A 22,988-nucleotide genomic window follows, 5' to 3' on the forward strand; every position below is an offset into this window, starting at 1 on the left:
TCAATATCTATGGATTTACAGACCAAAAAAAGATGTCTATGGCTCTGTCCGCCCTTTGAAGAAAGCCAGGACACCAACAAGAGGAGCATTAATGTACGTCGTCGGCTCTGAGTGTACAAAATGGGCTCTAGAATCGTTGTACCGATCCTCGATGTCTGGCCCTCCAACGACAGCCCCGGTCAGCTGGTTCGGATTCGGGCTGCTGCTCTCGAAGTACGGCTCCCAGTCCTTGCAACCGATATGTTGCGGGTGTTCATCTAATGATGGCAAGGAAGAGCCTCTGTGATGGATCCTTTGAGGAAATTTCCCGCCGTATCCTACCATGTACGACATGTTCAACGGGTTGCTTCCTAATATATAGTCCGCTTGCAAAGTGGAACGACCAAAGATAGATATAATGAGTCTTCCTAAAATTACTCTCTTTCTGATCTTTGATTTTGTCATTCTCTGTTAAGCTTGCCAATCACTTCAACGATTTTGCTTCTCGTACTTAGTAACGAGCCATGAACTACGGCAAATATAGACGACAAGCATGTGCACTAGTCTTATGACCTCACATGGTTTGGTTCAATTGCAACCTGCAATTGTATTAATGATCGTGAGATGTACCTGGCCTCTAGCTACTTGAATGAGCCTGCCCGGAGTGGCCTTTACATCGCCACATTGAACGTCTCGATTGGCGCGGTTCAGGTAGCGAGCATAAACGATAAGAAGAAAGGACAGAGCTGTGCCATGCTGCAAGTTGCTCCCTCCTTCTTTGAATAGGAGTCCCCCTGAATGAGTTGACAGATTAAGCAACAGTTGCTCACTCAAGGATGAAATGAAACTATGTGGACATACCCAAGTTTGACTGTTGGATCAAGAATTCGGCAGTGAAGGTTATTAAATGCGAAGTCACTTCTTGTCGTTTATCGACAAGATTAGCAGAAATTAGAGAAGAAACGTGAACCTAAAGCATGAAAAATACCAGGGGAGTACTTGACGTATTTGGTCGGCGATTCAGGCAAAACCGAACACACAAACCTGTCGGCGTTGAGCACGAACAGATTGGTATAGTTACTATCCTCCATGACAATCTGCTGCACAAACAGTGGGAAGCAAAAGTAATGCATAAGAATGAAATACACGGAGCTTTCCCCTGATTTATTTTTAATAGCCGCGACGAAGTGAAGATTTAAATCGATGACCTTGGAAGCGAGGACATTGATACCGGCATGCTTCGAGTCCCACCCGAACTCGGCAAAGCTACTGCCTCCATTAGGAAGGGAGTTGATGGTTTTAAACTTACAGTACTGCAGATTATCCATGTTTGCCACAACATAATTCCAGTAGTCAGGTTCCTTGGTCGCCATGAATAACCATGATGCTGCCCAAATCAACTCGTCCTGTTATTTTGAAGTGAGCCTTTCGAAACTAAAACTCCTTGATAGGTTATACTCTAGAGATTTCAGGGATAATGGAAAACTTTACCGTAACATTACACGTACATAAATTTTGTAGAAAATACATGTATTTTACTAACTGATGCGTACCTCATAACCGCTGTAATCACAGTAGAATGGGCACACCGCTGATCCAATACTGTCGTTGTACGACCCCCTATACTTATCCGCAAACTCAAACACCTGAAACACATACCACATGTCCTTATAAAGACTATATGCATGCTTCTACAACTCTCTTTGTTTTTTAAATAAAGGATGTTGATACTCGGTGACTACCGTTTTAGCCCGACTTAGCAGCTGGTCCGAATAGCCACGATCGACCGACCTAAAAACCAGAGAAGCAGCGGCCAAAGCGGCAGCGATCTCGGCCGAAACTTCCGAGCCAGGTGACTCTGTACTCACAGAATAAGGGGTTCGAGGGGTGTCCATGTCCTCGGGCCTCTCCCAGCAGTAGTGGTCGCTGTAAGGTTCGCCTACTTGTGCATACACGAGCCCGGGCTCAATCGTGGCCTTGAGGAAGTAGTCGGTGGCCCAGCGGATCGCGTCGAGTGCGTGCGGGAGATCCTGGCCCATTTGCTTCCGGAACTCAGATACGCTCCAAGCGAGCATTGTGGTGGACCATGCCATTGGGAAGTTGAACTTGACGTTGTCGCCGGCGTCGTAGTAGCCGCCCACCAAATCAACCTGCGAGACAGATTGGATGCATACATCATTTGGACAAATCTGATTGTTTCTACGTACACATCATGTCAATTTTTACTGGATGCTCTGGATGATCATTCTTTTTAGCTGTGTGACAATAATTTGTCAATGGTCATATTGCTTAATCTCGTGGACATTCAATGGCCCGTTACTAATAGGGGACGTTAGACAGCTGGGGTTACCAAAACCAAACGGGCCAAAGCGGGACGTTAAGGGACAAAATCATATCTAGAAAGCAAAAGTCCGTGACATATTTTCTCCAAACTTTATTATGTGACGTCAAAAATTTAAAACTTGTATCTGTGTAATGAGTTTACTTAAAAATCTATCTATATGGAAGCTAAAAAGCAAATGATGGTGTTGACATAACGTCCATGGCTGACATTATTTTAGCTAAAAAATCATCTGACCGAAGTAAATGTGTCACATAGATATGAGTTTGAGTTTTCTATGTCACATATTAGGGTAAATGTGTTATAGTATGTAGACTTAAGTTAATGTTTCACATGGGACATAATTTGGAGTTTTTTGTAGTTTTTCTTTTCCCTATTTAAAATGGTAATCTGGGTCAGAATTGTGAGCATTTCTGTTAACGAAACTTGCTTTACTCGGGACGAAAGAGAAAGAAGATGAATGTACGCCGATTTCGGCACCATCTTGAAGACCGGAATCCTTCCTCCAAGTCAATCTCTGGGAAGACGGCAACTTGCCCGATCTCTGGCCTTCGAAGAAGAGAATGCTCTTGCTCAATGCATCTCCATAATCGTGCCCCGAGACTTCTGAAACCGCCATCACCGCCATCAACACCATCGTGCTTCCAACTAGGACGACACGGCTGCTTCTCGTTGTCCCCATCACGTCCCTATATCTCCTGCGTGAATGTTAAAACAGACCCAACGATGAGGACTGCATGCATGAATGACGAATTATGGTGATGATGAAGGTGAACGGAACTAGATGACAGAGACGTGGCTTTGGATTTGGTTTTGATTAGGCTGTACTCAAAAGGGTGAAAGAAAGGGCAGAGAGAGAGAGAGAGAGAGAGTGTGCGAGACTAGTGCAGAGAGAATTGGTGGGCGGTTCAGGCGCTTGTGTAGCCGGCATATAAGGCGTCTATCTTCACTGCATTTGGACTTGCAGCAACACTATTCCTTGTCTTCCCATCCTGCCTTTGATAAACGTGACCCTAATTAATGAAGGAAATAACATGAACTACATATATAGTACTTATGGCAATGTTTCCTTGTTTTCCCATCCTGCATTTGATTAAGGTGACCCTAATGTAGAAAATAACGAGGTCTTTACATGTATAGCAGGAAAACATATATGAAAACATATAAGCTGCCTTTATTCTTATGATTTCTAGCCATGACAGGACCGGATAGGATGACTATAAAATCTAGGGACTTTACTATATCGTATCAATTGTTTGGTGAATATAATTTAAAAATACACAAATGGAAATGGTAAGATTCTCTCACGATTCACTATTAAAGAAACCACGATTGCACGAACAAAGACAAAATCTAAATCTTCAACAATAAATGAGCTCATTGCAACATTCCAGAACCGTGGCTTCGACCATAACAAGAAATGTAAACGGGCTACAAGACATTGACAAGATAGATCAATTAGTGAATGCCAAATCTAGTAAGAGAGAAAAAGCATAATCATCCACCTTCGTAATTCTGAAAAGTATAGTGCAACGACTCTCTCGCCATTTTTGTAAAGTTTCTATGTGATCCGGAGAGTTATGAAGGAAAATGAACTATGACTTTCTCGTTGTTTTCGCGGAGGTTCGACATAAACCAAAGAGTTACGGAGAAGTCGTAAAATTTCGATAGGAATCAAAATTACAGAGGAGAAGGTAAGGGTGGTTTTTTTAAGAAATCTCTTTGCCCCTCGTTATTCGAGAATTAGAAAGATTCTATTATTTTACTTCTCTTTTATTCACTTATTTTTTTAATTATTTTTCCCTCTCTTTTTTTATTTATTTCTTTACTCCCTTCCTTCATTCCTTAATTAAAATTATATTATACTAACATACCTACAATATGTAATAAATATAAATACTAAACATATATAATATATATTATAAAATAGAAAGAAATTTGAACGTGTAAATAAAAATATGAATAAATAAAAATGAAAATTATTTTTATTTCGATTTTTATTTTTAATATTATAATTTAGTTATTATTTTTATTTAAATGTTATTTGATTTTATTAACTTAAGAACTTTATTATTAAAAAAATAGCTTTTATACCATGGGTATAAGAAATCATACTCAGCTTTATCCAATCTCCACATGATTTTTTTTTATCAAGACTATATCCCTTTTATATCCAGCCTTATCCCGCCATGAACATGAACCAAATATATAATAAGACCTATCCTGACTTTTATCTTGGCTGCATATGAGTCATGTGTAGCATTGATATCATTTGTCATCTTTGCATATTATTAAAGGATATGACTTCAAATCACTACAAATTATACATAAGCACATAAGTTTATTGTGCATGATATGTAACCTGTATGTTGACACCTAAATTTCGACCAACCATTAAATAATAATTTGCATAGAAAATTAGGGATTAAATTTTAACCCCTAAACAAAAATATTAAAATTGCATAGCATATAGTTTAAGTTCATAAAGATTAGTTGCATTCTGTATCGGACCGGTGGTGGCCAGAAAGCTGAAAATTCATCGCTTAAACCGAGCTCGAGCACTTGGCTCACTCAAGGGATTGGGGACCAAAATTCACAAGTCTAAAAGGCTTTGGTTATTTTAATTTGAGCTTAAATCAGGCTGAATTAATTTAGCCCATTTGGAATTAAAATAAAATTAAATGACAAAACCTAAGTCTAAGCCCATTAGGACTAGGAAGCCCGGTTAATTAATCTAGAGTTGCGATATAAATATGTCGTTATGCGTCATAATCAAGTGGGGGGCTCTCATAATTTTCAGAGAACATAATTTTTGAGAGCAAGGGAGGCCACACATATTGAATACACGGCCACAAGAAAGCGAGAGAGAAGAAAAGGGAGCGTCCGCCCAAAAGGTTCTCGGAGGGGCTTCGTTCATACAGAGATACACACGTACAGGCATATATTGAGAGGACACGACTACTACATTGAAGGAATCGGCCGAGCAATTGAGAGAGCATAGAGAGAATAGAGAGTGGAGGAGCATAACACACCCAAGGAGTTCTGTTTTGTTTTCTTGCAGGTGAGACACTGGACACTCGTTCATCATATTGGAGAAGTCGCCAAAAGGGGTCTTCACCGTACAGAGAAAAGACAAGGAAAGAGGAAGAACCAAACAGGAAGTGGAAATTGAGAAAGTCAAGTGATGGGGAACACATTATACTCTGCCACGTTGGCAGACCAAGAATTGCATGACTAGTTTTCTTCACCACACGAGCAAAGAGAAGACATTCGGCCATCGTTCCTTTGCAGATTGTTGCTGTGCACGGTCTCATCTCCATCCGTGATTTCCATTGGTGTTCGTTGTCTCTACATCCTTGTCACCGTGATTCCAGTGTGTTGAGCCGTCCTTCATCACGAGTTGCTCCCCACCACAACGCCGACATCGTCCGAAGTTGCTGCCATCCCTGACGTTCGCCGCCCTCCCGTGGTGAGCTGCTGCTATTCCGCGACTTCCGAAGACCGCTCGTCGCTGCTATTGTCGACCCGCGCAAACTCGGTCAGTACCGCCGCTGCTGTCCTGCAGGGAGTCGCTGCCCGCCATCGATCCGTCGGCCACCGTTCGCCGCTCATCACGATCCGCAATCCCGATCCGCGAGTTCGAATTTGGAAACTATCCGCAAATTAGGTAACGATCTCATCTGATATCGTTTTGAATATTTCATTACATGATATGGGTGATATTGTTATCTATTATGAATTTTTGTTAATCTTTGGGTGCGTATGTGATATCCGCAAATATTTAAAAATCACCCAAAGTTAGGAAACTTTCCTAACTTGATAACGTGTCGGGACGACTATCCGATCTCAACCATGAGATACGATACTCGGTGGCACGGAAAATCTTTATCCTATCCATAACTATTTGGATACGATAATAGATTTTATTTTGTTCCCAAATTCAAATGAATTGCCTTCCATCAATATCCATAACCACATGGATATGATCGTCGGTTCATATCGTTTCCTTAATTCAAAGATAGTAAAACAAATCTTGTGGATTGCTTGGACTGGTTTGGATCGTGGTGATTATCTATCTATTTGATTTATTTCTTTTAAAAAGAAAATTCCAAAAAAAGATTAGTTAGGATTTGAATTGATTTTATTAGAAGATAATGATGCATGTTTAGGATAGGTTTAGAATAACTTTCTTTGAATAAGTCAATAGGATAACTTTTTAATTTAAATTAGGAATTAGAGTAATTTATTTCCTAGTTTAATTTAGATATTATCTTGATCTCGACGGTTCATTTTAGGGTAATTCTTGATTTCGAATTTTCATAAAAATACCAAAAAGAAGCCACTTTAGGATAGATTAAATCATTTTCTCTAGGATGGATTGCATGTTAATTTGAGTAATTTTTAATTCCGAATTTTATTTGAAAATACCAAAAATAAATTAATTTGTCTATCATTAGAATTAGGTCACGTCGTCGCATGACATATAGTTTGCATGTTAGGCTGCATTAATCGCATGTTAATTTTTGCACGTCATTACATATAGGTTAGTTTTCATTTAAATAAGTAAAAATCCTAAAAAATATTGAGTGAACTGCTTGTTAATTAGAAATCATATTAGGATTGTTGATGTGATTTTCTAGCTAACAATGCAGATGCTTACGTTGCTTCGAGGTAAGTAATTCTTCCAATCTTGCAATTTATTTAATGTTTTGATTATTGGGTGTTACTTTGGTGGTTTGCGCACCCGCATGATCACCTCACATGCTAGTGACTAAGTTAAAATGGATCCAGACTGCATGCATAAACATTTATTGAAAAGAAAAGGTACCGAAAGGGCGTTAGACTAGATCTAGCGTAACCAAGTCCCCGAGCTTAGAATCTCTGGTTCGTAGGAATAAAACATATCTCCCTATGTTTTATTTAGGTTTCTAATCGACCTACCACAAATAGATTAGTGGCGACTCCAAGAATGAAAACTTTTGCATGTTAAAAACTTAAACACTAAATTGCGAATTGGTAGGGCTTGAGAGGGCCCGAGTTAGGTTTAGTATTAATAATCTATTAGCCTGAGAAATTTAGGTCGCAACAGACTTCAAATCACTACAAATTATACATAAGCACATAAGTTTATTGTGCATGATATGTAACCTGTATATATATTTTATTGTCTTCACATTAAAAAATACAACACTCAAGCTCACAACCACCTATTAGCTGAGATCCTATAAAAGGTCCATACCCCGATTTCATTCTGAAACAGATTTGGGATTTCCCTGAAAAAAGGGTATCCGCTGAAGACTATAGACTACGTTAATTGGCCTGATGGATACTAAACCCGGTGATACTCACGAACAAATTTCGACTTGCAGCAAGAACTTTGCCTACCAAATTTGAAGTTATTGGAAAAGAATGATCCTAGATAGAGATCACTTTGATTATTTTCAATGTTCAAGAAAAGGTGGGGGTCATTTGGTCGCCTCCCTTGCTTCATGCTGCTCTTACAGTTTCTTGTTCGATAAACTAGCTAGAGAAAGAAACCGTAATTGTTGGCCCAAGAGTCAAGTCATTTTAGGTTAGGAGGATTGTACTGGGCTCCAGATGGGCCCCTTCCTTTTTGGGTTCAACCCTCCACATCGAACCGCACGATGATGTGATCACCAGGGCTTTTAACCTTGGTCTTTATGCTTCATGTGCTAGTGATGCACTAATAGTCCTATTACTTTGGCACAACATGTAATGTCATAACCAAACTTTTAATTTATTCAATGTGTAGTTCTTGAACTATTTATAAATGTTCAACCTAGCCACTAAACTTTCAAAGTTTATGAAGTATCAATGGCACCTTCCCTCATTTTTAGATTTTTCCCCTTCCAAATTGTGCATCCAAATATGGAACATTAACAAAGCTCGCAAGTTAGCAATAGCACAACAAGTGGAGTTCCAATCAAGTACTTGTTAGGGTCATATCACTCCTTACATAAAATTTAGTAACCAATGTTGTACCACATAACGCATGCCTTGATCAGTTACTTAAAAAGTGAGGCTCCCCAAATTCATTTCATCACCAATTGTCACTTGCCACATAATTCACAACATAAAACGTAGTACCACGTTCTTAGTGCATACAGTCTCTATCTCTCCTTCCCTTCTGCTTCCTCTCAGATTTTCTCGGTCCACGGAGACCCATGAAAGGAAAATGCCCCAAAATCCATGGGCCATGTGTAAAAAGTCCCTGAACAATAGCTATTTAATCTAGGGATGTCGAACCTTTAGAGAATTTGATCCGTGAAATTCCAATTCTAAAGAGAAAGTCTTAACAACAGGAAAAATATAATTTTTGTCAGACCCTTTCTAGCAGTTTAGCCCATACACATCGAATGAATCGAACACTGAAAAATAGATGTGTATGGCTGTGAGATACGGCCCACTATATATGCTCGGCCACTTCAACGATATCTGAAACTGGAATTTCAAATAAAATGAGATATTATTATTGTTACTCCCCAAAATTCTGCATGCCAGCTCCTTGAAGAAAGACTCATTGCCTAATCAAGGCCAAACTTCAAGATTGGCAAACATGAAAAAAACATGGACCTTGTGTTATCGAGTATTAATCATACAATTTACAGCTTTAAAAGGATCATAAAATAAGCTCACGTGGGACTCTGAATTAATAGCCCATAGCACAAACTCTTGCGATTTGGTTGACTGTGGGTATCTTTATTCATGCTTACAACGGTTTCTATATAGCCGTGAGCCTCTATGGTCTCACTTCCACTTTCTGTAAAACCTTTTCCCCAAGTTCTAGATTTCTGAGTGTGGATATCTTTATTCATGCCTAAAACGTTTTCTATTTAACCGTTAGCCTCTATGATCTCATTTCCACGCTTTGTAAGACATTTTCCCCAAGCTCCAGACGGTTGTGGATATTTTTATTCATGCTTAAAACGTTATCTATATTGTCGTTAGCCTTTATGATCTCACTTCCACGTTCTGCAATACCTTTTTCCCAAGTTTTAGACATACTCTGCAAGTTTTGGACGCAGGCCCCGTAAGCCGATTTCGTTTTTAGACGTGTCATTATAGTAATGACCCTCTAAGATCTCAATTCCACGCGTACTAAGAACTGTTTACCACGTTTGTTTAATTCTTTTTTAACACCACCGGTATCAAATTCTTGAAACAGTTTTCGTATTCATGCCAACCGGTTTGCCACTATATCAATTCGATTCTAATGTACCAATTTTCATTCTCCTCTCCAATACCATCCATCCTTGCCATATATGTCAAATTTTTGTGCCAACATTGGCCAATGTCAATCTCGCACATGTCAATCTTCCCATTGGCCAAATCTATGCTAATCTCAATTGGGTAGGATGACATCTTATAATTATAAAGCTGTTATCTTGTTTAATATGGTCAATGACTCACAAACCAATGTCTATCTCGAAATGAACAATTAGGGGTGTGCATCGGTCCCAGTCCAATTCGAGAACCACACTGGACCAGCTAGTTGTGGTTAGTTCCCACAAGAATCGGTCCGGTTTCCGATTTCTAGGGAGAATCCATATCAAAGTATTTACAACAAAAATCATATAAAAAATTAACACCTTCGATACCAGAGTGTATAGGGTCGGTTTCCGATTATAGGGTGAGAACTAACCCACCCTAGAACCATGTTCATCCCTATTGGCCATAAGGGTGAGCATGGTTCCAAGGTAGAACTGGGAACCGAAGAACCGAACCGGTTCCCATCAGTCCGATTCCAAGTTCCAATGCGTCTTGATCCAGTTCCCAATTTCAAGGAAAATCACATTGGGAAGTGAACCGGGGGAACCGAGATACCCTAAAATAGAAGATGCTAGTGAGGCTTGGCCGCTTGAGTGAATAAAGAAAATTCCTTCCTCAGTTCCTTGCTCGTTGTCATCTTCTTCTCTCCTCCTCCTGCTTTCATCAGATATGAGAGAGAAGAGATCGGTAGTGGAGCCTCAGGCTCCCAGATCCAACTCCTTGTCTTCCTCTTTCTCCTTCGAATCCCGCATGGGCTGACAAAGCAAAGATTATAGCCAGTGAAATGAAGGTGGGGGGAGTATACCTGGGCCTGATGGGATAATTTAAAGGGGAAACACTCACAACTCACACAACTCAAGAAAGAAAGGGGAGACGGATAGGCTTTTTGTTCACTTTATTTCACCTCATGCGAAACATTTACAAGACTCACCTTTTATAAACTTGTTACATGACTCTTGCACTTAATGACTCTTTAAATATTTCTAGTATTCCAAGGAGATAGATTTCTGGAAATTTACACAAGATTAACTAGACCTAGAAATACGAACAGTCAATATATAGAAATATGAACAAACTCTTTGAAAACAACACTACAATAAAGACTATATTTAACTCATCTCTCTTCTAAATCAACAACTAGTTAGTGGATCGACAGCTCCACCGAATCAATAGCCTTCGCATCGACATCTTCAATTTGGTTTAATTGCTAACAGGACCTGTTGTCGTTGAAGATGGTTTTCCGTCTGCTCTTTGGACATCCTTTGCTTCAGTCTCACCACCACTTTTGTTGTTTTGATGTCTTTCTTTTGCTCTTTCGAACGAGAGCCAACGGGGCACTCCTTTCTTTATTGGAACGGATGAAATCACGTAGCTGCGGATGTCCGGTTTACACACGACTGATTGACATGGACGATGCTGCCTCATTGTCCTTTCCTCTCTGTTTTTCGCCAAAGTAGCTTCGTAAAAATAGTAAAGCGATATACTTATTAGGGGCTATGCTCCTTACATTTTTAACTGTTACGTATAGAGATAAAATGCATATCTCAATAATACTTTCTTGTTGATAACCTGAATTTGACCTCGAAGATGGCTAAATGAAATATTTAACATTCTAAAAGTTTGAGTTGGGTAAGTGATGTTTATATATTTTTATATTGTAGTTCCTTTTATATCTAATGTGTGAATTTTTTATTTAATCTTTTCTTTTTTTTTTAGATATGGATTGTCTTATGAGGAGATTATCTTCGTAAATAAAGTTTATGATTTGAAGTGGGATGAATATATGTGGTGAAGATTTTCAATAATTATTTTTGTTTAATTAATAGTAATTTTAATTTAAAACTATTATTAAGTGATTAACTATTATTGCTGTTTCTTTTGATATCCTGTGGTTAGACTTTGGAGCAATTTTTCATAGATGATTGAGGACTGCAGTTCAATAATTTAGATTTTATGTTACGTGTTTTGAACTTTTAATTGTTTATTTTACTTGACGTGTTCATCTTTTATGGTTTGTTGCTATTGGCAAAGTAGAAATTTTTATGTTTGTTGTTACGTTCACTTTTATTTTGCTTAACTAAAAATAATACAAAAACGGGAAATTGGCAGGTTCCCAAGTAGATCCTAGACCGACCCTAGAACCTGTGATAGAGTAGGTTCCAGGTCCAAAAAATAGGAAACCTGTATCGATGTGTAGGTTATAGGTCTGCTCACCCCTAATGGTCAATACCTATTTTTGGCCATTTTTAGATGCTAACCATTGTACTAAGGGAAAAATCCATGTTTTTGATATCTCTGATCGACTCTATCGAAGCGAGTAATAATTTTCTTAAAGCAAAGCTCAAATTCGGGATTGAATTGAATCTAAGAACTTAGTGAAAGTCAGCTCAATGAGTTGTGTCGTGGGTCATTCTTGTAGTTAGTAATTTTCGTTGGAGCTCCATCATGGAACGATGTGGAGGATCGGTTTGCGTAACATGCAAAATACGGGTCACATGGGATCCCGAAGGAGTCGGGGCTGATGGGTCACACAGCTCTTTGTTTTGGGGTTGACAGAATTGAGAATGGACCTCTTCCTTTCAAGGTGCTGTTGCTTAGTTCCCCGCATAATCTATCACATGCTTCAGCACTAATCCTACTCTAAACTCATTTCATCTTTACATTTCGATGCAGATTCACTCGGACCATTGCTGATGTACGGAACATGTTACTTGAGGTCAAATAAAAGGCGACGCCGCCAGCAATGCATTGAAATTTTTGGATTTTGCTTGCATTGTATGTTATTATCTCTGCATTTCTCGCCCAAGAAAAGGATATTTAATGGTCGGTATATGTGTCGTGTACGCGGCAGCTTCAAGCTCAAGCTATATATCTGGGCAAAGATTACTTTCTGCATCACCTCTCCTTGCCGTCCCATATTCTGATCTTGACCGATTGTGTTGTGCATCGACATTTCACGCTTGAAGGGAAGTATCATCACTAATATAAAGGGATAATGACACAAATAGTCCTTGAATTGTGGCTCAATATGCAATGTGATTCCCGAACTTTTAATTTGTTCAATGTGGTCCTTGAACTCTACCCTAATGTGCAATATGGTTCCTGAACTTTTAATTTGTTTAATATGATCTCTAGACTTTTGGTACTCGTTCAATTTAATCCATGAACTATATGAAAATGTTCAATATTGTCCTTTCATTAATTCAAGTTCATGAACAATGTAGAACGTTTTCATAAAGTGCATGAACTATTAAACATGTACCAAAAGTCCAAGAACCACATTGAACATATTAAAAGTTCAAGTATTACATTACACATTGGATCAAAGTTCAGATACCACATTGAACAAATTGAAAGTTCAGGAATAACATTGCACATCGAGCCAAAATTCAATGACCATTTCTGTCATTTTCCCCAAATATAACAAAGATCTCCCAGTCCATTCACCAAATTATGAAGATAGTGGAACTAATACTGTGATTAAGGAACCTGCAGAATAAATGATTTATGCCCGACTTTATCATAAGCCAAATCGTAATGATCATGACTAGCTATATAACCTTTCGTGATTATCAAAAAAAGAAGAATCTATTAATCATTATCTATAGGCTCTCCCCTAAGCGGTATGAACTTGATTGATATTGGACTATAGTAAATAAAGATACGTTTTCTGATATTCTATGTATAATTAGAGTATATCTGCATGTATCTATCTCTCTCTCTCAATTGGCTATGACTGAAGCAACAGGTTAATGTGTCACCCGCACACGCACAACGTAGCCAAGTCAAGGAAGACATCACGGGCGATTGATCTCTTGAGTTTATCTTGCAATCGCAACTTATTAACCGTGTCATGCTCCATGTTTTGTCAAACAAGCCGGCCTATCATAATCCCACTCATACTTTCGTCCTCAAACCCTACTTAAAGAAACCTCCTCCACCAAAATGACGACCCTCTTTTTATTTTTAGCACATCTCTCTCGATCTAATCAAATCCAAAAAGAAAAACACAGTATACACACAAGACATGGGACTTATTCGTGCGACCCATCTCCCTGCTCTCATCTTCGTCTTCTTTGCTTCAACACCATTCACCGCTTCATGCTCTCAACCGCCGGAGGATAACAATAATAATGCCACCACCGGCGACATAGACTGGTGGTGCGATACAACCCCACATCCTCGACCATGTAAGTACTTCATGAGTAACGCAGGCGACAGCCACTCCAACACGTCCATGCAAAGATCCGGTTTTCGTAAAATAGCCGTCGACGTGGCCATGCAACGCGCCCTCGAGGCTTACCAGCAAGTCCTCCATCTCCGGTCTGATTTGGCGAACCACCACCAACGTACTGTCTGGGTGGACTGCCTGAAGCTCTACGACAACACCCTCCTCCAGCTGAACCGGTCCGTCCAGGGCCTCCTTGGGTTGAACCGGACCTGCACCGACTTCGATATCCAGACCTGGCTCAGTGCCGCCCTCACCAACATTGAGGCCTGCCGGCTCGGGTTGCAGGATCTGAACGTCTCGGACTCCATCATGATTCCCACCTCGTCTGCCAACCTGTCGCAGCTCCTTAGCAATAGCTTGGCCGTCAACGGGGGATTGCTCGGATCGGAGCAGCCCGAGACCGAGTACCAGGAGTTCCCAAGCTGGGTCACCAACCACGAGAGGAAGCTGCTTCAGTCGACATCGCTGGCCGTGAGGGCAAACCTTGTGGTGGCTAAGGATGGCTCGGGGAACTTCCGAACGGTCCAAGCGGCGATCGACGCAGCGGCGAAGCGGACGTCAATGAGCTCGAGGTTCATAATTTACGTGAAGAAAGGGGTTTACAGAGAGAACATAGAGGTTGGGATCAACAACAATAATATTATGCTGGTGGGTGATAGTATGAGAAATACCATTATTACGAGTAGTAGGAGCGTTGGTGGGGGTTTCACCACCTACAGCTCTGCGACAGCCGGTACGTATGCATTAAATTTTTTTGTTTGTGGTAACTTTGTGGCATTCAATCGTTGTTGTCATGAATGACGAAAGCTAAACTCGTGAACTTCGTTGCGGTTTGACTAGAAACTTGAAAATTAAGTGATCTCCTGCGATATATGGACATCGATCGAGTAAGATAGCTAGTCCCCTCTGACCTACGCAAAGTACATGTTCCTTGGATTAGAATCTTGTCAAATATTTCACACAATCATCTCTGGTTTCATAGATTAATGTTCTTAAGATAAGGGAAACAATTTAATTATGTGTCCATGTTTTCGAACGTGTCTCTCAGGAATAGATGGCCTAAGCTTCATTGCCCGCGACATCACATTTAGCAACACCGCAGGCCCGCTAAGGGGACAGGCTGTGGCGCTCCGATCGACCTCAGATCTCGCTGTTTTCTACCGTTGTGCCATCCAAGGATACCAAGACACGCTCTTCGTCCTCTCTCAACGACAGTTCTATCGACAATGCTACATCTATGGCACCATAGACTTCATATTCGGGAATGCAGCGGTCGTATTCCAGAACTGCATGATCTATGCTCGGAGGCCATTGAAGGGCCAAGCAAACATTATCACCGCTCAGGGCCGAAATGACCCGTACCAGAACACGGGCATTGTGATCCAGAATTCACGGGTTATGGCCGCACCGGACCTTCTTCCAGTACTTCAGGCGTTCAAAACATACTTGGGAAGACCGTGGCAGCTATACTCTCGGACCATATTCCTAAAAACCTACTTGGGGTCTTTGGTGAGCCCGGTGGGTTGGTCCTCGTGGGACGGTTCTAATTTTGCACAAAGTACACTGTATTACGGAGAGTACCAGAACTTTGGACCCGCATCTTCCACGAGATATAGGGTAAGGTGGCCAGGTTATCATGTCATAACAAGCGCGAATGTAGCGTCTCAGTTCACCGTGAGCCGCCTCATTGCCGGCCAATCGTGGTTACCAGCAACTGGCATACCTTTTACTCCAGGTCTTTGATAATCTCGCTCATTGTGAACTTAATCTAAACAATAATTCTTCTCTATGGTTATCTTTTTGATTTCGAGAACAGCAATATTCATTTATGTATTCATTATTGTACATGTAAAATAATGAACTTTTGGGGCGATTAATGTTGCTAATAGATTTTTGCTGGTTGTTTAAGATAAATGTTGGTATAGAAGTTATTGCATGGTCTATAGTCTATACGGACAAGTATCATCTCCATCGTGAGTTATGCGGGTCCATGACTATTAATATAGTCTATTTTTTCTAGGCGTTTTTAAAGCAATGGAGATATAGTGACCAATGGCAAATGGACGTGAGGCCTGAGGTGTGGAAGGAGAAGCATTCTTTCCTTTTTTGGCCCAAAGGAAGAACACGAACTATTTGCAAGAAAACGACAAATATTCTACACGTGCTTGGGTCGGCCACAAGGCCCATTCAGCGTAACAGCAATAATACGAATGAGCTCCACATACCATATATCACGTCTCATCCACAAATACATAAGCTATCAATCAAACCCACAATATTCTCTCGTTCTTAAGTTGCGTGCGTCTAACTTTGTCAAATGGGTGCATCGCTCTTCGTCCAAGATGCACTAAACAAGAAAACTTTATCGAAGGTGATATCATGTTAGTATGTCACGTGATATAAACTTTTGACAACAATTTTTTTTTCTTTAGTAAGATCGAGTTCATATTTGTCAATTTAGAGGTAGCTGGTCCAAAATCATCAATTCAAGTACGGTAAACACCAAATCCAAACAGCATTATCTTGAGTTTCTTAGTTGATGACTTTTGAGCGTTGGATCCGCCCATAGTACATACATACCATCGTGCTATCTCTCGCTTCATCTATCATTTCTTCCCGGTGTACTGTAATAAGGACCCTTTAGATGTGGCTAGCTAGTTTTCGGTCTCAAGGACTCTAGCTATGGTTTCTCTGCAGAAAATATATGCAGGTTTACACATATATTTTAGTAACATACCTACATATTTAACTAATCGATAGTCTCCATTGTTTTTCTTCAATGTCAAACTTGTTTGGTGGAAAGAGGAGGCGACGATACTTAGGCAAGGCTCGGCCTCACAGACCTCAAGCTCGCCGGCCTCGGGTGAGGGCAAGAGTAGCCTTGCCTCGCCAAATCTGGCGAGGCAAGAGCTCGTCGGCCTTGGGCGAGCAAGGCTGGCAAGGCTGACCTGTGGCCGGCGATCGGCAGAGGAAGAAATAAAAACAAAAAAAAAAAAGAAGAAAAAAAGAAAAGAAAAGAAATGTAAAAAATAATTAAAAATTCGATTTTTTTTAAATAAATCAATTATTTAAAGGAGTGCAAAGAGGAAAATCAAATCAGATTATCCATACCAAACGACGGAAAATATTTTCCAGTTCATTTTTAGATCTCAGCCAAACACCCAAAACTATCATCATTTTCCAGAAACATCACATTTTTTGCAAAACGAGCGGAGCCTTAGTTTAACTTATCTTTCTGATTCTAAAGTTCCCATGCAAGCATGCATTATTTTTCTGACCACAACTCCATAGCATCGTTGAATTGTATGATTGATTACTACCAACGGCATCTGATCTTGTTTTGTTTTGTTTTTTTAATCATCGAACCAACTGCCACTGATCTATATACGTTCTCTTCACATAAATGCATTTTCCATAAGTGGAAAATCCAGATCCATCCTTCAAGATCTCGTAGAAACATCGCTGCGTCAATAATTGTAAATTTGTCAACAACAAAGAAAAAAATATGAAGAATGATAGCTCGACGCGGACCGTTGATTGGAGGGAATACTTAGAATTTCGCCGCACGTTCCTTCATGATCAAAGGGCCATGACGCGTAGGCGCCGCTAGAAAGTCCAAAGTCAACCACGTGGAAAAGTCAAACGAGGGCACATGCATCGCGGATCGATCCTTCTGTGATTTGCCCTTTCGCAGCTGGCATGTGGCTCTCGATGCTTGAAACAATCTCCCTAATCTTTCAATTAATGTGGCTTGATTAGCACGGTACTGTCTAATATGCGCAATTATATAAGTCATAGTACTTATAAAAGGTACGAGAGCAAGAAACAAGTGGGTTTTGGAGACATGTGCCTGCGTAAACCAAAGAGGTTTACTAGGTTTAAATAGTGGGCACATGTACTTCCATGATTAAAAAAAAATGGGCTGTGCAACCGGTTATCAAGTACATAAAATTGATAACATTGATGAGGGTCTTATGTTAAAAATGTTAGACGACCCTATTCTTGCATTTTGAGCGTTTACAATTTGCAAAGGATGCAAGCTTAATGTCATATTCACTTAAAAGGTCAGACAAAGACTTTATTTATCTAGAGTTTTGACTGTGTTCCCTATCCAATGAATCGAACAATTTCCACGAGCGATGATAGATAAATGGCACGTGCACACATGAAGATACGAAGATAACATGTCGAATCTTAAGTAGGTTTAAGGTGCGTATAAGCATCGATATCCTAACACCTAACACCGTTTGTGTAACCTAATGCTTCTTTAATGCCAATTCACCAAATTAGAATGAGAATGATATAATCTCTCTCCCATCCACTATTTCATTAGATTCATACTTCTCACTTGTTAAAAGATTATTTAATAAGTGTACGCTCGTTTCATGGAAAATTAATGATTTGAATAAATCGCTTAAAAAATTGAGTCCATAAAAATGTTTACATCACCAACAAACATTTATATCTATGCATTTATCGCTAATAATAATAGTACTTTTTATTAATCCGTAAGAGACACAGAACATAATTTCATATTCTACTTATCCATCTAATTTTTCAAGTGTTTTTTTTTTATGCAAGTATGAGATTTCTTTGTCCTTTGTGGAGCGATCCGGACATTATTAAAGGTACGGACATGCAGACCGTCCCGACTATTCTTCCGCTAATCTTGCAGCCTGCGCGTCGATGATAGAATCTTGTCAAACAAGGCCATTTTCTACTGGAAAACATTATCCCTCCTCCACCCCCGTCCCTGTTCACATCTTATGGATGTGACTGAAACCCTTATCATCATCATAAAATTATTGACATACAATCAGAAACGCATTTAAAATACAGAACGGTCGATGAAGTTTTGGTCAAATGTTTAGATCCAGCAGGCATTCTATTTTCCAACCCAGAGCCGTGTTCGGTGTTCGGTCTTTACGCCAATCCGTCAATCACTACTCTCTTTATCTTGTCGTCTTCCCCAATCTTTCTTTGCACTATATAAAGAAGCCTCTCTGCTGCAACAACAAACGTCACAAAAATCACATTGAGCTTCCAAGAATCACAACCAGCTCGTCAATGTCTGCGACGAAGCTCGCGCTGGCGTTATTTTCGATTTTCTTCTTCTCATTCATCTCCTCCGGCTTGGCCATTGTTTCCACGAGTTGGTGCAACAAGACTCCTTACCCGGAACAGTGCAAGTACTTCATGCAAAATGGTCCGCGACGCTTCGTGCCGGAGCGCGTGTCCGAGCTCGGGCAGATGGCCATCGAGATGGCCATGGACAAGGCTCTACAGGCCCAGAGCCACAACAAGTGGCTTGGCCCGAAATGCCGCAACCACAAGGAACGGGCCGCGTGGGACGACTGCTTGAAGCTCTATCAGGAGACCATCCACCGCCTCAACCGCACCGCCGGCGACTGCAGTGATTCGGACCGGCAGACCTGGGTCAGCGCCGCGCTGACGAACCTCGACACCTGTCGGACTGGGTTCGCCGAGCTCGGCGTCACGGACTACGTGTTCCAGCTCATGGACAACAGCAATGTCACCAAGCTCATAAGCAACGCTTTGGCCTTGAGCAAAAATAATGCCTCCACCTCGGTCACACAAGGCGCTACACAAAATGATGGGCAAGAGTTTCCCAATTGGGTCACTGCTGGCGATAGGCGACTCCTGCAGTTGGCTTCCCCAACCCCAGACGTCACGGTGGCTCAGGACGGCTCAGGGAATTTTCGGACAATTAAGCAGGCGCTTGACGTGGCGGCAAAAAGGAGCGGAAGCAAGAGGTTCGTGATCTACCTGAAGAGAGGGGTTTATCAGGAGAATCTTGAAATAGGAAGTGGGCACGATAATATAATGATGGTCGGTGATGGACTGAGATATACCATTATCACCGGCAGCCGGAGTGTCGGCGGTGGCTCCACCACCTTCAACTCAGCCACCGTCGGTGAGTAATGAACGGATCACTCCCATATCACAGCAGTAAAATAGGTTTTTGCATGATCTGCTATTCTTCATCAATGGTCGACAAAGTTAATTAGTGTGGACAAGATAAATCGGTTGCGTTAAGTTTTGAGTGCGTATTAATATCGGATGAGTTCATCTCTGCTGCATTATGTGTGATTTAGTTTCATTCTCTGCTTTGTATATATATGCCAAAAGTTCAAAAAATAAAGCATACATTGACCAGCAAGTGCAAAGATAATTTATTCACGCCCAATTTGATACTTACTTGTTTTGGAATTGTAGCTGTAACGGGTGATGGATTCATTGCACGGGGAATCACATTCCGAAACACTGCCGGTCCGCAAAACCACCAAGCCGTGGCTCTCCGATCTGGATCCGACCTCTCTGTTTTCTATCACTGTGGATTCGAGGGGTACCAAGACACTCTCTACGTCCACTCCGAACGCCAGTTCTACAAAGAATGCTACATTTACGGCACCGTCGACTTTATCTTTGGAAACGCAGCCGTGGTTCTCCAGAATTGCATGATCTATGCGCGAAGGCCTATGAGTGGCCAAAAGAACGTGATCACGGCCCAAGGTCGGGCAGACCCGAATCAAAACACAGGGATCTCAATCCACAATTCAAGGGTCATGGCCTCGCTTGATCTACAACCGGTGCTTAGCTCGTTCAAATCATACTTGGGACGACCATGGAAACAATACTCGCGTACCGTATTTCTGCAAACTTACCTTGATACGCTAATTGATCCGGCTGGTTGGCTAGAATGGGATGGTAATTTTGCACTAAGCACCTTGTACTATGGAGAATATAAGAACCTCGGCCCGGCTGCTTCGACAAGCAGCCGTGTGAAGTGGCCGGGCTATCGGGTCATAAAGAGCACCAGTGAAGCCTCAAAATTCACCGTCGCCAACTTTCTAGCAGGACAATCATGGTTGCCTGCCACCGGAGTCCCGTTTACTGCCGGCCTTTGAAGAAGTTCTCTGTAATATTCTCCTTTCAATTTATGTGCTGTCGAGTTAAATCACGCCAATTTTCGTTCGTTTGGCTATAATAATTTCATTAACGTTTTGATATCGCGCCATACACGAAAGGCATTCTTGTGACCATGTTGTCTAATCTATAATTGGATTAATAGGACGTGGGATCTTTCTGTTGTTTGTTTCTTGCGTTGCACAGACTTTCAGTGATACTTTGAGCAATGTCAGCCATATTAACTGGTACACAAGATTATGATATACTAACCGATTTAGCAGATTGCATAGTTCATCTAATAGCTAAAAGTTACACATCTAACGATGAGGAATTTAAATATCTAGAATGTAGCATTATTCCAAATCAAAGTGCGTAGGGACTAGCCCACAAAGATGGAACTATTCCAATCTCAAATTTCGTAGTTAGCCAAGAAGAGTAAGTTGTCAACCGCTTGGCGTTATTGCTGATCTTAGAAACCCTTTCCTATCCTGTTCCCAAACCAGCAGCGACCATCGGCCTCATTATAATGCCAGCCCAAGTCAACGGAAGGATTGATCCCGGATCCTGGCAAGCCTGAAGGGGCCCAAATCAGCAAGGATTTGATCCTGGATTTCATTCATTGTTTGCTTCCCGAACTTGCACCTTCTACGTTCGTGTGCTTCTCTCAGGATTTGATCCTAGATCTTAGCCCCATCTAGTGTCAAAACAAGCCATTGCTTAGGCCTTGAATTCCCGGGACACGACAAGTGGCGCGAAAAGCCAAATCACCAATTTGTTAACGCATTTTGATCACTGATTTTAGGTGAAAAGTATCAAAAAAAAATCATAAACCTATTTACATTGGTACTAATTCAGTCTTAAACATTTCAATTGGACCAATTTAGTTATATACATTTTCACATTGATACTAATTCAATCCATTCAGCCATTTTGATACTTTTCCCTTGATTTTAGCAATAGGAGCTTGTAATTTTCGGAACAATTAATGAATCTTGGGATAGCTTTAATCATTTGGGACTCCCAACTTTTGAGCTTTATTTGTTATCGTTTCTTATTCATATTATTACAGCAATAAAGCCCCATTATTATTCTGATCGTGACATATGAACCAAATCGCAATCATGTTAATCCTCCTTGTGGGAGATGTCGTTATTGTCATTTTAGGTGAGATTTTCCACCAGCAAAGAAGAGGGGCATCAAGAGCATTTTGTCCACAATAACAACATCAGAATCGCATGTGTCACCTAAGTCAAATGATGCATGGCCCGTCCTGACCGTGCGGGATGAAAAGGCCAAATGATCTATGCAATTTGAAATACTTGAGCGTCCGCACTATAGTTAATTATCGGGAAAAGTATCAAAAAAGTCATAAATTTATTATATTTGTGTCAATTCAGTCCTAAACCTTTTAATTATGCCATTTACTGATAAACCTTTTAACATTTTGCCAATTGAGTTCATCTGGCTAATTTAGGACGAAAATCGCCCAAATTTGGCGAGGGTCATGACGCCCTCGTTGTGATCAATGAGGGCCTGGGCAATGGCCGTAACGCCTTTGCCGTCCAAAGCAAGGGCACACGGTCCCTTCACCAGACCCGGCGAGGGTTGGCTGGCAACCCTAGCCAATCCTCAGTCCAAAAGAAAAGGTAAAGACAAGAAAAAAAGAAAAAAAATATTTAAACAAAATATTTAGTGTCAATCGTGTCACGTAGAACGGCCGATATCCACGTCAGCCATTTCCAGCCTAAATTGGCCGGATAGACACAATTGACAAAACGTAAAAATGTGTAGGGTTTAGGATTGAATTAACACAAATGCAATAAATTTAGGACTTTTTTGGTACTTTTCCTGTTGATCATCACGTTCAATAGTAACACGTAATTCTTATACACGAAGCATTACACGCGTAGTTTAGATTCAGTCACAACTAATGGTTCGTTTGTTTCGCAGAAAATACATGATTTGGAAAACATTTTTATAAAAATGATCACTTATATCACTTCCAAAAATGAATGAATGAAAAAATTATTTTCATCGTCCACGAAAATGTTATGACATAAATTGTTATCGATAGTGAAAATATTTTTCATTGATTACAAATATACAATCGATCATTTTTTGAAAAATATTTTTCAAATCATTCTTTTTATGCAAAACAAATAGAGTCTAAATGTGAGTAAACCAATGAATTTTCATGTCCATAAGAGGTTGTCGATG

At 40.5% G+C, this 22,988-nt stretch overlaps 3 protein-coding genes across 4 annotated transcripts; 2 read left to right on the forward strand and 1 right to left on the reverse strand.

Moving 5' to 3' along the window:
• LOC115690945 (endoglucanase 4-like) lies at positions 1–2,966 on the reverse strand. The gene is made up of 7 exons (XM_056302909.1): positions 2,787–2,966; positions 1,722–2,129; positions 1,533–1,625; positions 1,188–1,385; positions 968–1,079; positions 615–773; positions 1–371 (listed from the first exon to the last, which is right to left on the reverse strand). The coding sequence occupies exons 1-7, from the start codon at positions 2,955–2,957 to the stop codon at positions 37–39; spliced, it is 1,476 nt and encodes a 491-aa protein (XP_056158884.1). The 5' UTR covers positions 2,958–2,966; the 3' UTR covers positions 1–36.
• Positions 2,967–13,540: 10,574 nt separating this feature from the next.
• Positions 13,541–15,644, forward strand: LOC115690953 (probable pectinesterase/pectinesterase inhibitor 33). 2 transcript variants are annotated; one of them, XM_056302949.1, is made up of 2 exons: positions 13,541–14,574; positions 14,896–15,644. In XM_056302949.1, the coding sequence occupies exons 1-2, from the start codon at positions 13,638–13,640 to the stop codon at positions 15,582–15,584; spliced, it is 1,626 nt and encodes a 541-aa protein (XP_056158924.1). In that variant the 5' UTR covers positions 13,541–13,637; the 3' UTR covers positions 15,585–15,644. The 2 variants fall into 2 exon arrangements, with proteins under 2 accessions (XP_056158924.1, XP_030473318.2); XM_030617458.2 differs by having other exon boundaries at positions 13,542–14,574; positions 14,890–15,644.
• A 3,186-nt stretch (positions 15,645–18,830) lies between these two features.
• Positions 18,831–20,960, forward strand: LOC115690954 (pectinesterase-like). Its single transcript, XM_030617459.2, has 2 exons — positions 18,831–19,776; positions 20,079–20,960. The coding sequence occupies exons 1-2, from the start codon at positions 18,909–18,911 to the stop codon at positions 20,768–20,770; spliced, it is 1,560 nt and encodes a 519-aa protein (XP_030473319.2). The 5' UTR covers positions 18,831–18,908; the 3' UTR covers positions 20,771–20,960.
• The last annotated feature ends 2,028 nt before the right edge of the window (positions 20,961–22,988 follow it).

This window comes from Syzygium oleosum, unplaced genomic scaffold (genome assembly GCF_021117445.2).
Source record: "Syzygium oleosum isolate NSW1041296 unplaced genomic scaffold, Sole_v2.1 Sole_v2.25, whole genome shotgun sequence".
NCBI classification, from domain to species: domain Eukaryota; kingdom Viridiplantae; phylum Streptophyta; class Magnoliopsida; order Myrtales; family Myrtaceae; genus Syzygium; species Syzygium oleosum.